General features: G+C 42.3%; 1 protein-coding gene across 4 annotated transcripts in view; it reads left to right on the forward strand.

The window, feature by feature from the left end:
* The first annotated feature begins 1668 nt into the window (after window positions 1-1668).
* Window positions 1669-13974, forward strand: part of LOC122540443 (uncharacterized) — a 54701-nt gene continuing 42395 nt past the window's right edge. For all 4 annotated transcript variants that reach the window (XR_015753426.1, XM_043676236.2, XM_043676237.2 and 1 more), the window contains exon 1: window positions 1669-1843. Coding sequence is in view for 3 of the 4 variants with exons in the window: in XM_043676236.2 (XP_043532171.2) it covers window positions 1724-1843 (120 nt within the window). In the remaining variant the exon portion in view is untranslated. The remainder of the gene's footprint in view (window positions 1844-13974) is intronic.

Below are 13974 nucleotides of genomic sequence, written 5' to 3' on the forward strand. Positions count from 1 at the left end.
CAAAACTATACTCTAAAAATTCTCATTCATGATCCCAAATCCATTCAGGGTCATGACCCTCCATAACTCCCTACCCTTTTCCAGGCCTACAACCCCTCAGGATATTTAAATTCCTTCAAGTCTGGCTTCTTGGACATCCCTGATTTCAGTCACCCCCATGACAGATGCATGTGACCTTAGGTGCCAAAGCTATAAACTCTGAACTTTCTTTGCCAAACCTCTCCATTTCTCTTTTCTCCTTTAAGTGCTCCTTAAAACTAACATTTTGAGCAAACTTTTGTTTTCTGCCTCAATAACTCCTCACATGACATGGTGTCAGATGATTTTTGATCGTGCTCCTGAGTAGTATTCTAGGAAGGCTTACTACATTCAAATGCTATACAAATGCAGTTTTTGTTGCCTAAAATGCAATGCTTTCTATATTCACGTGTTTCTTGTAAAATGGACCTGCAAGTAACATATGGAAGGAGATGTACAAATTTTACTAGGATGACTGAATCATTCCTCATACATCATGATGGCTCAGTGGTGAGCATTGCTACCTCACAGCACCAGGGTCCCAGGTTCGATTCCAGCCTCGGGCGACTACATGTGTAGAATTGCACATTCTACCTGTGTCTGCATGGGTTTCCTCCCACAGTCCAAAGATGTGTAGGTCAGGTGAATTGGCCATGCTAAATTGCCCATAGTGTTAGGTGCATTAGTCAGAGGGAAATGGGTCTGGATGAGTTACTGTTCGAAGAGTTGGTGTAGACTGGTTGGGCTGAAGGGCCTGTTTCCACACTGTAGGGAATCTAATCTATTTTAATGACATGGAAAGGCAATGCCTGCTGTTAGTATTGTCATTAGGTGATAATCCAGAACCCCAATCTAATGTGCTGGTGTCCTGGATTTGACTCTGACTGATGGGAAATCTGACTTCAATAAAATTTGGATTAAAAGAGCTGGCCTAATGGTAGCCACTGTCATAAAAACCCTTTTGATTCTCTAATATCCTTTAGGGAATGGAATTTCCTATCTTTACCCAGTCTGACCTATATGTGACTCTGGGTCCACAACAACATGTTTGACTCTTGACTTACCTCTGGGCAATTGGGGATAGGTGATAATTTGCCAGCGATGCAAAATCCCATGATTAATGTTTTTAAAATGTAATTGATTGTGGGAGCTTGCTGTGTGCACAACAATGTCTACACCTCAGAAGTTCTTCCTTATAGCTGCACACACTTTGTGATGTCCTGAGGTTATCTAAGGAGCAGCCTGCAAGTCATTTTCCCCTTTTTGCTTTCTCTCATCACACCTGTTACATACAAGGATTCCAGAATCTGACTAAACATACATTACAAGACTGAACTGCACAAAAGATTAATTCAATTCTCTTAGCTACTATGTTGGAAGAATGTTTCTTTGGAAGTTTCCCTGAAAAAAATGTTTGAACATATCTCTTATTTAATGCAAGGAACTGCAGTTAATGTTTGAATACTTTAAACAAAGTTGCAGTTTGGTAAGAATTAAACAGCAGTACAAAAATGCATATTGGAACAAACATAAGTATAGATGTACTGAAAAGAGCTGTAAAGGTTAGATCTCATCAGCAGATGGCTTTGACTTCCCTTTTCATGTGCAGAAAAATACACAGTTTGTTCTTCTGTCAGCAAAGTGCAAATCGTTTGCAAACCAGTAGATTCCATAGCAGAGCTTATTCACAGAGATCTTCTCAATCATGTCGTGTTTCATGAGAACATCAATGATAACAGCTTTTTTGATCTTAATAACTGCAGACTTAAATGAGACATCTGGATTACCCAAATTCATAACAGAGCATCAACGTTTCAGATACCAAGTAAGTACTCTTTTATTTTCTACGGTTTCTTCATGATGTTCATCAATTGATATTCTTTACTGATAGAATTTTGGTCAACAGATTTAATGTTAAGCTGCTATCATTAGGAGAGTTTAATACACCAATTATTTGGTGAGGCGGTACTGCCTAATGTTATCTTTTTTAAACTTTGGTGACTACCCATTTGTATTTTTAATTTGTCTTTTCAAGTTTACTCCTATCACATTCACGTCCAAAGACAAATTAAAGCATGATTTATAAACTTGCTAATGTTAATATTTTATTATTAATGTGTTAATGTTCATGAAATTACTTATCAATATCCAGAGAATGTTTTACACAAGTTATGGAAATTTCATAACGATTTATCACAAAGGAATGGTGATTATATTGAAGCCTAGAAATTTTCAATGTATTAGATTACATTCAAACTTTTAGAATGATGCTTTCGTATCTTATTCACAATTTGCTTCTATTGTGTATACTCAAAGTCAACATAGCATAATGGTATTGGAATGTAATAGCTGAAAATGTGTTGCTGGAAAAGCGCAGCAGGTCAGGCAGCATCCAAGGACCAGGAGAATCGACGTTTCGGGCATGAGCCCGTCTTCAGGAATGTTTTGAATGGAATAATATATTCCATTGAAATGTATTGGAATCTAATAATATATTAGTTGCAAGCATAGCAATCAATCTCTATCAGTTACTTTGCATCAGACCGAGACATAAATTCCTAGCCACGCAAGAATTTTAGGAGCCTTTTGTCCAGCATCACCGTTTCCTCCCAAGTTTGTAACAATAACCACATGTCAAGTCTCAAATCACTCATACATTGATCTTGACATGTTATTTTCTGAAATAAACTATTTTGTTTTTGCATTTAATGGATAAATACTAACTGGATATTGGCACACATGAGCAATGTATAAGAATTATTGCACACAATTGCTTCCTTTATATCTGAACATGTCAAATTTGTCCTATAATCATCGCATTTACAAGATTACCTGTATTATAAATGTAATGTTTAGATTCAAATGTGCTAACACGATAAGTACACACAAAATGTGGCAATTATAGATTTAACAGGAATCTACTGTGTATACATAAATGAATTTTGTGAAGTGATTGATCAAGTCTTTCAACCATTCAGTTAACCCCAGCTAAGGGATTAATTTCTTATCATAATTTTATCACAACACAAAAAATATGCTGTCAACCGACAATTTTTAAAGTTTTCTATGAGCACTATTTGAAACTAAGAGAAAAATTTAAAAACTGGAAATAGAGAAATGAACAATATTGGAAATTCCCGATGAAAAGTGAAAATTCTTTAAATACACAGCAAAATGTTTAACATCTGAAAGAGGAAAGTGGTAAATGTTTCAAGTTGAATCCCTTTTGATGAAAGGTCACAAAACGTTAGCCTAACTTTCTTTTTCAAATTCTCTTGATGATTGATTAACTTTTCATATTATTTTGTACTTTTGATCAACACACAAGATTGAATTCTGGTGCCATGACACTTAATGAATATGGAAAAGCTGGAATTTCAATTTCTTCAACTTTGAAAGGAAGTTAGAGGGAGAAGTCTCATTAAAACCCTTGCAAATGGGATAGTGTCAGACGTTCTATTTCCAGTTAAATCAAAACTCCAGGGCAAGGACATTCGAAGACACCTCAAAGGACAAGGGCAGTAGATAAATGGGAACACTGCAAACTGTAGATTCCTCTCCAAGCCAGTCGCCATCCTGACTTGGAAATATAACACCATTCCTTCACCGTCTCTTGGTAAAAATGCTGAAATTGCCTCTCTGAATGCACTGTGTGTGTCCCTATCCCACACGGACTACAGAGGTTCAAAAAGGCACCTTGCTACTATTTTCTCAAGAGCAATTAGGAACATGTAGCAAATGCTGACACCCACATCTCATGAAAGTCTAAATTTAAAAACGAACAGAAGGTTTGACTAGAAGTGGCAAATGACCAGATTCTGTGCTGAAACCGTCTCTGGTTTTATGCAGAACCTTTAAAAAGTATTTTCTGACTTGCAGTTTAACAAGACATGAAAACCTAATGACAACATAAAGTCTTTCTGAAAGGTTTATCTAATCCTCCCGAATGCTCCAAGTAACTTGAAACTAATTAGGTGCCTCGTATCCAGAGAATTACGTTCAATATCTGATCCGAATTGTGCCCTTCTTACCAAGAAATCAAAGTTTTAAAATTTAATTGTACCCATTTATTCTTTTCAACATTGACTACTTTGTGGAAAACAAGAGAGGACAAATCAAGGCTTTATTTCTCAAGGAGGAGAAAATGAGGACTGCAGATAGTGGAGATCAGAGTTGCGAGTACGGTGCTGGAAAAGCACAACGGGTCAGGCAGCATCCAAGGAGCAGGAGAATTACCATTTCGGGCATAAGCCCTTCATCAGAAATGCCTGAAACCTTGATTCTCCTGCTCCTCAGATGCTGCCTGACCTGCTGTGTTTTTCCAGCACTACACTCTTGACTTTATTTCTTAATGAGAACTCTGACACTAATTTTGTCACTGCCTCATGCTGCAGGCACCCGATCCTCCATCAGATAACATTGACTAGTTCTTAGTAAATGTCTATCCTCTAAGATTGGAAAAAACTAGGTCACGCATCAACATTAAGATATTTATCATGTAGTAAGTTCTACTGACACCAGCTTTAGGACACTCACCCCATATATAAAAGGGCTGCTCATCTTTCTGAAACTAAACTTAGAAAAGCAGTTTTAACATGTTTATTTGAAAACAGTACTACAAAGTTCTGTGCAAGTGACAGTAATTTCAAAGTCAAATTAGACAACAGCAATTCAACACATCCTGACAATGTTATCTCATTGAAAGATCTCTCCAATCAGACCCACTTCCCTCATCTTTCTCCATGGTGTGTGTGGATTTCTCCTTTTCAGCTATATCCAATCCCACTTTGAAAATTCCTGGGGAATATGTTTCCAGAACTCTTTAAGACAAAGCATTCCAGATTTTAAAAAGTTTCCAGTTTCCTCCACCTGAATTTACTAACTGTTGTTATGTAGAGTCTTCTAGTGCTTGAAGTGGCAAAGATACTTTACAGCAGTCATCAGACAATCTTACAGTAGTTGCAAGCCTCTGCTTGTCCATCCCCCCTCACACACTCCAACCTTACACCCTTGCAACGTGCAGCCCTCCACTCCCTTCGCTCCAACCCCAACCTCACCATCAAACTAGTGGACAAGGGGAGCGCAGTGGTAGTTTGGCACACCGACTTCTATACTGCTGATGCCAGGTGCCAACTCAAAGATACCTCCTCCTACTGCCCCCTTGACCATGACCTCACCTCCCATCACCAAACCATCATCTCCCAGACTGTACACAACCTCACCACCTCAGGGGATCTCCTACTCAGAGCTTCCAACCTCGTAGTTCGGGTACGCCACACTGCCCGGTTCTACCCCTTACCCAAGAGCCACAAGCCTGACTACCTCAGTCAACCCATCATCTCAACCTGCTCCTGCTCCACCGTACTCATCTCCACATATCTTGATACTGTCCTACCCACCCCAGTCCAGGAACTTCCACATATATTTGGGTCACCACGCATGCCCTCCACCTCCTCCAAGACTTTAGTTTCCCTGGGCCCCAACGTCTCATTTTCACCATGGACATCAAGTACCTATACACCCCCATCTGCCATGACGAGGGCCTCCAAGCCCTCTGCTTCTTCTTTTTCCGGTGTCCCCACCAGTACCCCTCCACTGACACTCTTATTCATTTGGCTGAATTGGTCCTCACCCTCAATAATTTCTCCTTTGAATCCTCCCACTTCCTCCAGATGAAAGGGGTAGCCATGGGCACCCGCATGGGCCTCAGCTATGCCGGTCTCTTTGTCAGGTATGTGGAACAATCCAACTTCCACAGTTACACTGGCACCATTCCCCACCTTTTCCTGTGCTACATTGATAACTGCATCGGCGCCACCTCGCACTCCCTGGAGGATGTTGAACAGTTCATCAACTTCTCCAACACATTCCACCCCGATCTTAAGTTCACCTGGACTATCTCAGACACCTTGCTCCCTTTCCTGGACCTCTCCATCTCCACCAATGGTGACTGACTCAAAACTGACACCTTCTATAAACCCACCAACATCCACAGCTACCTGGACTACACCTCCTCCCACCCTGCCTCCTGTAAAAATGATATCTCCTATTCCCAATTCCTCCACTTCAGCTGCAACTGCTCCCAGGAGGACCAGTTCCACCACAGAACACACAGATGGCCTCCTTCTTAAAAGACTGCAATTTCCCCTCCCACTGATGATGCCCCCCAGTGCATCTAACCCATTTCTCGCACCTCCACCCTCGAGCCCCACACCTCCTAGGACAGAACCCCCGGTCTTCGCCTTCCACCCCATCAACCTCCGTATACATACTATCATCCTCTGCCATTTCCACCTCCTACAAATGGACCCCATCACCAGAGATATATCTCCCTCCCACCCCTATCCACTTTCTGTAAAGACCATTCCCTCCGCAACTCCCTTGTCAGGTCCACGTTCCCCACCAACCCAGCCTCCTCTCTCGGCACCACTGCAGAATTGCAAAACCTGCGCCCACACCTCCTCCCCTCACCTCCTTCCAAGCCACAAAGTAGCCTTCCATATCCATCAGAATTTTACCTGCACTTCCACGCGTGTAATTTACTGTATCCGTTGCTCCTGATGCAGTCTCCTCTACAATGGGAGACAGGGCGCCTACTTGCAGGGAACATCTCCAGGACACCTGTACCAACCAACCACACCATCCTGTGGCTGAACACTCCAACTCCCCCTCCCACTCTGCCAAGGAAATGTATGTCCTGAGACTCCTCCATCGCCACTCCCGAACCACCTGACGACTGGAGGAAGAACGCCTCATCTTCCACCTCGGGACCCTCCAACCCCACGGTATCAATGTGGATTTCACCAGTTTCCTCATTTCCCCTCCCCCCATCTTATCCCAGTTCCAACCTTCCAACTTGCCATCGCCATCATGACCTATCCTACCTGTCCATCTTCCCTCCAAACTATCAGCTCCACCCTCCTCTCTGACCTATCACCTTTACTCCCACCTCCGTCTACCCATCGCACTCTCAGACATCTTCCCCCCAGCCCCACCATCCTCCCATTTATCCCAGCACCCCCTTGGCTCACAGCCTCATTCCTGATGAAGGGTTTTTGCCTGAAACATCAATTCTCCTGCTCCTCGGATGCTGCCTGACAGGCTGTGCTTTTCCAGCACCACACTTTCAACTCTAATCTCCAGAATCTGCAATCCTCACTTTCGCAAGCCAATATGTGCAGGTGCAATTAGGACAGTCTCACATGAAAACAGTAGATTTTAATCACAAGGAAATTGTTGAGAGGACAATTGACTTTGTTATAGTACCTTTTGTCTGAAGAGCCATAGAGATGTACAGCACGGAAACAGACCCTTTGGTCCAACTTGTCCATGCCGACCAGATAGCCTAACCTAATCTAGTCCCATTTGCCAGCACTTGGCCTATATCCATCTAAATTCTGATGAAGGGCTCCTGCCAAAAACGCAATTTTCCTGCTTCTCGGATGCTGCCTGACTTGGTGTGCATTTCCAGCACCACTCTAATCTTGACTCCAACTAAATCCTTCCTATTCATGTCCTCATCCAGATGCCTTTTAAATGTTGTAATTGCACCTGACTCCACCACTTCCTCTGGCAGCTCATTCCATACATGCACCACCCTCTGCGTGAAAAATTTGCCCCTTAGGTCCCTTTAAAATGTTTCCCCTCACACCCTAAACCTATTCCCTCTAGTTCTGGACTTCCCACCCCATGGAAAGCACCTTATCTATTTAACCTGCCCATGCCCCTCATGATGTTATAAACCTGACTTCACAGGAGGCTCCCAAGCACTGAGGATATCATCTAGACAGGGGATGAAACAAATTCCCAGCTCGGCGAACAGAACCACAACAACGAGCACCCGAGCTACAAATCTTCTCACAAACTTTGAAAACCTCTATAAGGTCATCCCTCAGCCTCTGACGCTCCAGGGAAAACAACCCGAGCCTATTCAGCCTTTCCCTTTAGCTCAAATCCTCCAACCCTGGCAACTTGCTTGTAAATCTTTTCTGAACCCTTTCAAGTTTCACAACATCCTTCCAGTTGGAGAGAGACCAGATTTGCTTACAATCTTTCAAAAGTGGCCTCACCAATGTCCTGTACAGCTGCAACATGACCTCCCAACTCCTGTATTCAATACTCTGACCAATAAAGAAGAGTTAAAGCTAGTGGTCATACATGCTCATGTCTCTTAAATGCCTATAAATTACTGTTTGTGACATTAATGTAGGATGTCACAAGTCAGAGTGTGATGGAATACTCCCCACTTGACCCCACATCCACAAACATTAACTCCCTCCACTTCCAACATGCAGTAGCAGCAGTGTGTACTATCTGTGAGATACACTGCAGAACTCATGAAAGTTCTTCTAACAGGACCTTCTAATCCCATGACCACTATCATTGAGAAGGACAAGTTCAGCTGATGCATGGGAACACCACCACCTGCAAATTCCCTCCCAAGCCACTCATCATCCTGACTTGGAAATATATTGCTGTTTCTTCAGTGTCACAGGGTAGGTACGGTGGCACAGTGGTTAGCACTGTTGCCTCATAGCACCAGAGACCCGGGTTCAATTCCCGCCTCAGGCGACTGATGTGTGGAGTTTGCACATTCTCCCTGTGTCTGCGTGGGTTTCCTCCGGGTGCTCCGGTTTCCTCCCACGATCCAAAAATGTGCAGATTAGGCGAATTGGCCATGCTAAATTGCCTGTAGTGTTAGGTGAAGGGGTAAATGTAGGGGAATGGGTCTGGGTGGGTTACGCTTCGGCAGGTCGGTGTGGACTTGTTGGGCCGAAGGGCCTGTTTCCACACTGTAAGTAATCTAATCTAAGATCCTGGAACTCCCTCCCAATTGGCATTATGGTGACTCTAAACCTCAGACGCTGTAACAGTTCAAGAAGGCAGCTCACCATTACCTTCCCAAGGGCAATTGGAGATGGGTATTAAATACTCATCCAACCAGTGACATCATATCCCATGAAAGGATAGAACAGAGTTGTTACAGTGTGAAAGATGCCATTTAGCTCATTGTGCCTGCACCGGCTCATTAAACAAGCTTTATTACCTATTACCAATCTTCTGCCTTTTCACCATACCCTTTGACATTACTTTGATACAAATAATCATCCAATGCGCTCTTTAAAGCTTCCTTTGTACCTGCCTTCACTAGATTTCCAGGAATGCATTCCAGACCCTAACGTGAAAAGATTGTTCCTCACTGCACCCTTGCTTCTTTTGCACATCACTTTAAATTGATGCCCCTCTTGTTCTTGGTCATTTTGTAAATGAAAATTGTTTCTCCCATCTACTCTATCCAGCAATTCATGCAGGAAATTAATCTTATTTGATTGCATGACAATCTTTAGTATGCTACAAGTTGGGATAAACCTGTTTATTGTAAATGTATTAATACCAGGGTTAAATTGGAGAACAAAGTTAATGAGGGGTAATAAAAATTCTCAAGGACAGGTGGGAAGATGATAAAATCAAAATTCTCGAACGCAAAACTATCCCCTCTCCACTGTGGCCAATTCTGAACTTAGAGAGTGACTCACCAGTATTGATCATTATCATGTGTGAATCAATTATTATCATCTGCAAATGTGGTGCATTTGAAGAGATTTGAACAAAGACTTGCAATTGCCTTCAGTGTGGGATTTCCAGGGCTCAGGGAAACAATGAGTGAAACCGAGGTATGAATGAGGGCCCATTTACGGGGGTGTTTAAAGTTCTGATTGCCAGATATGAAAAAAACAGGGAGTGCCTCTAGTTAAAGTTCTTGTGACCGTAGGCACATCTCATGAATCTCAAATGAGCCAGCACATGTTTGAGTTGGTAATGGTTTGAGTGGTAGAATGGAGAAATGGGAACAGAAGACAATGAACACCTATGACAGCAAGGGTCATAGTGGGAGCTGCAAGAATGTGGCACACGACAGAAAGATGCTTAATGCAGATTTGGAGAATAGCAAAGACTTGAATAAAATCACACAAAAACACAGAATTGTTATGGTGCAGAAAGAAGTCATTCAGTCCATTGTCTCTGAACAGTTAAGATTGCAGCTGGCACAAAGATAGGTGAAGGGACAGGAAGTGTTGAGGAAGCAGGGAGGCTGCAGAAGGACTTGAACAGGCTATGAGTGTGGGCAAAGAAGTGGCAGATGGAATACAATGTGGGAAAGTGTGAGGTTATGCACTTTGAGAAGAAGAATACGGGCATTCTCTTAAGTTGGCAGTTAGGAATGCAAATGCAATAGTAGCATTCATTTCAAGAAGGCTGGATAGAAGAGCAGAGATATATTGCTGAGGTTGTCCTGAAGAAGGGTTATACCCTAAACGTCGACTTCTCTACCTCCTGATGCTGCCTGGCTTGCTGGGTTCTTCCAGCCTCCTGCCTGTCTACTTTGGATTCCAGCACCTGCAGTTTTTTTTTGTCTCTAATTGAGGTTGTATAAGGCTCTGGTCAGACCACATTTGGAATACTGTGAGCAGTTTTGGGCCCCATCTCTAAGCAAGGATATGATGGCATTGGAGGGGATCCAGAGGAGGTTCACAAGAATTATTCCAGGGAAGAACGGCTTGTCAGATGAGGAGGAATTAAGGACTCCAGGTCTGTACTCGGTGGATATTAGAAAGATGAGGGAGAATCTCATTGAAACTTACGGAATACTGAGAGGCCTGAATTGAGTGGATGTGGAGAAGATATTCCCACTAGTAAGAGAGACTAGGACCCAAACCTCAGAGTGAAGGGATGACCCTTTAGAACTGAAATGAGGAGGATATTTTTCTGCCAGAGCATGGTTAACCAATGGAAGTCATTCCTGCATTGCGACGTGGAGACTAAGTCATTGAGTGTATTTAAGACAGAGATAAATAGGTTATTTGCTTAGTAAAGGGATCAAGGATTATGGGAAAAAGGCAGGAGAATGGGGTTGAAAAAATATCAGCCATGATTGAATGGCAAAGCAGTCTTGTTGGGCCAAATGGCCTATTTCTGCTTCTATTACACGGACTGGTTGGGCCGAAGCATCTGTTTCCGTGCTGTATGACCCTGTGTCTTATGGTCTTATGCATTGGTTCACTGAATGAGCACTTTGCCATTCTCATTATGGCTTTTCCCCATAACCCTGAATATGTTTTGAATTTAACTCATCATTCAATGTCCTCTTGAATTCTTCAATTGACTATGCCTCCTTCACACAGCCAGGCAATGCATTCCAGACCCTAAGCACTCACTTTGTGAAAAATTTCTTTCTCAATCACATTTGCTTGTTTTTCAGCTTAGTTTGTATCCATGCCCTTCCATTCTTAACCCTTTTATGAGCGGGAGCAGTTTCTCCCTATCCATTCTGTCCAGACACCGAATGACTTTGAAAATTTCTATCAAATCTCCTCTTAGCTTTCTCCTCTCTAAAGAAAACAGTCCCAGCTTCTACAATCTATTTTCATAATTGATGTTTCTCATCCTTGAGAATCCTTCTCATAACCTCTTCTGCACATTGTCCAATGCATTCACATTCTCCCTAAAGCTGCACCCCCCCCCCCCCCCAGAACTGATCACTGTACTCTAGCTGAGATCTAGCTAGTGTTTTATACAGGTTTGGCACAATCTCCTCGCTATTGTACTTTAGTCCCTTTTTAGTAAAGCTTAGGACACTGTACACTACTAACTGTTCGCTCTACCTGTCTTGCCACACTTAGTGATTTATGTATAGGTACATCCAGGTGTCTGCTCCAGCACAACCCTTAGGGCAGGCCCTTTTATGTTATACTTTCTCTCCATGTTCTTTCTATCCTCACTTACTGAAGCAGTCTATGACCATATGCAGGAAAACCTAACAATATCCATACTTAGGCTGACAAGTGGCAAGTTACGTTCATATCATACACATGCCAGACATGAAATTACTAAATTCAATAGAAGAGAATCCAATCCTCTCCCCTTGACTTTCAATGGCATTATCATCACTGAATGCCAACTGTCAACATCCTGGGGGTTACCACTATCCAGAAACTGAACTGAACTCACCATATTGATATAAGTATAGCAGCTACAAGAGCAAGTGAGAGGCTAAGAATCCTGTGATGAGTAACTCAACTTCTGACTCCTCAAAGTCTGTCCACCATCTACAAGACACAAGTAAGGAGTGTGATGGAATACTCCCCACTTGCCTGGGTAGGTGTTCCACCAACAGCACTCAAGAAGATTAATACGATCCGGAACAAAGCAGCTCATTTGTTTGGCACCAATTTAACAAGCTTTGGACTCCTCCACCACTGATGCTGAGGAGCAGCAGTGTGTACTAACTACAAGCTGCACTGCAATAGCTCACTAACCTTCTTACACGGAACCTTTCAAATTTTTGACTTCTACCAACCTCAAGGAGAAGGGCAGCAGATACATGGGACATCACGACTTGTAAGCTCCTCTTCAAGTCAGATGCCATCCTCTTGGAAAAATATCATCATTCCTTAATTGTTGCTGGTCCAAAATCCTAGAACTCCCTTCCTAAATGCACTGTCAATGTTCTTACATTCAAGGACTGAAGCAGGTTAAGAAAACAGCTCACCACCAACTTCCATAGGGAAATTAAGGAGGGTTAATAAAAGCTGGCCTAGCCAGTGATACCCTCATTCCCTTGAAGAAAGAATAAAAAGAATAACATAGACTCCCTGGGGATAAATACTACAAATCCTCCTCCAGTTAGCAAAATATCCATTAACCATTACTCTTGGTTTCCTATCCTTCAATCAGTTTTGCATCCATGTTGCCAATATCCCATTTATTCAATTCTGATTGGTTAGCCATACATTTGCTTCCACTTCCAGAAACTGCACCTGTGCACACACCTCAGAACTCCAATCAGCAGAAAAGCAATAGAGGGACCATTGCTCCCAGTCCCTTTGTCAACTTTAAGTACCAACATTCTTATTATCTGTGTTATCTTCCTGACTCCACCTTATCTTCTTCTCTACAATGATTCCTTTTCAACATGTTTATAAGGCATAACCTATTTTTCTTCCTACAATCAGGAGAATTTATCAGAGAGCTCATTTTATCAGAGAGCTCATTTTACTAGTGCTTCTACTGAACCTCCCAACTATTTTATATGGACCACTGTCAGAATTTCACTTTTGGAGGTTTACCTTGTAAAGGCAGCATTACCAAGATTTCAGTTCCCACTCGAAATTTTCTTGTTGCTGAATGTTTATTTACCCATTCTTTCATTTTCACTTGTGAAACTTTCAAATGCTGTTATGCTACTGCACACGAATCCTGTGAGTCTTTCTAAAAAAAAGGAAACATTTTTCGATATCTTTGTTACGTGTACCTCGATACAGTGAAAAGTTTTGTCAGTACAGGTACATCATACAAGACAAAGTGCATGAGGGTGATAGAACAGAGTGGGGAACACAATGTTACAACTGCTGAGAAAGTGCACAAAGAGCAAGATCAACATTTAACTTTAACATTTGAGAGTCTATTCAGGAGTCTAATAACAGCAGGGAAGAAGCTGTTCTGGAATCTGTTGGTACGTCTGTTTAAGTTTTTGTATCTTCTGCCTGATGGAAGAGATTGGAAGAGATTATAACCAGGGTGGGAGGAGTCTTTGATGATATTGGCTGCCTTCCTGAGGCAGGGAGAAGTGTAGATGAAGTCATTGAGTGGAAGGCTGGCCCACATAATGGAATGGGCTGTGTTCACAACTTTGTAGTTTCTTACCATCCTGGGCAGAGCGTTTGCCGTACCAAGCCACAAAGCATTCGGACAGAATGCTTTTTATGGTAAATCTATAAAAAATTGGTAAGAACCTTTATGGCCATTCTGAATATCCTTAGCCTCCTGAGGAAGTAGATGTGTTGTTGTGCTTTGTTGACTGTGACAGAAGGGTAGACCAAGACAGAATGTTGGTGATCATCACTCCTAGGAATTTGACACACCCAACCATCTCCACCTCCACAACATTCATGTAGA

This window comes from Chiloscyllium plagiosum, unplaced genomic scaffold (genome assembly GCF_037043375.1).
Source record: "Chiloscyllium plagiosum isolate Xiang-an unplaced genomic scaffold, Cpla_swu_hap1 HiC_scaffold_37, whole genome shotgun sequence".
Classification (NCBI taxonomy): domain Eukaryota; kingdom Metazoa; phylum Chordata; class Chondrichthyes; order Orectolobiformes; family Hemiscylliidae; genus Chiloscyllium; species Chiloscyllium plagiosum.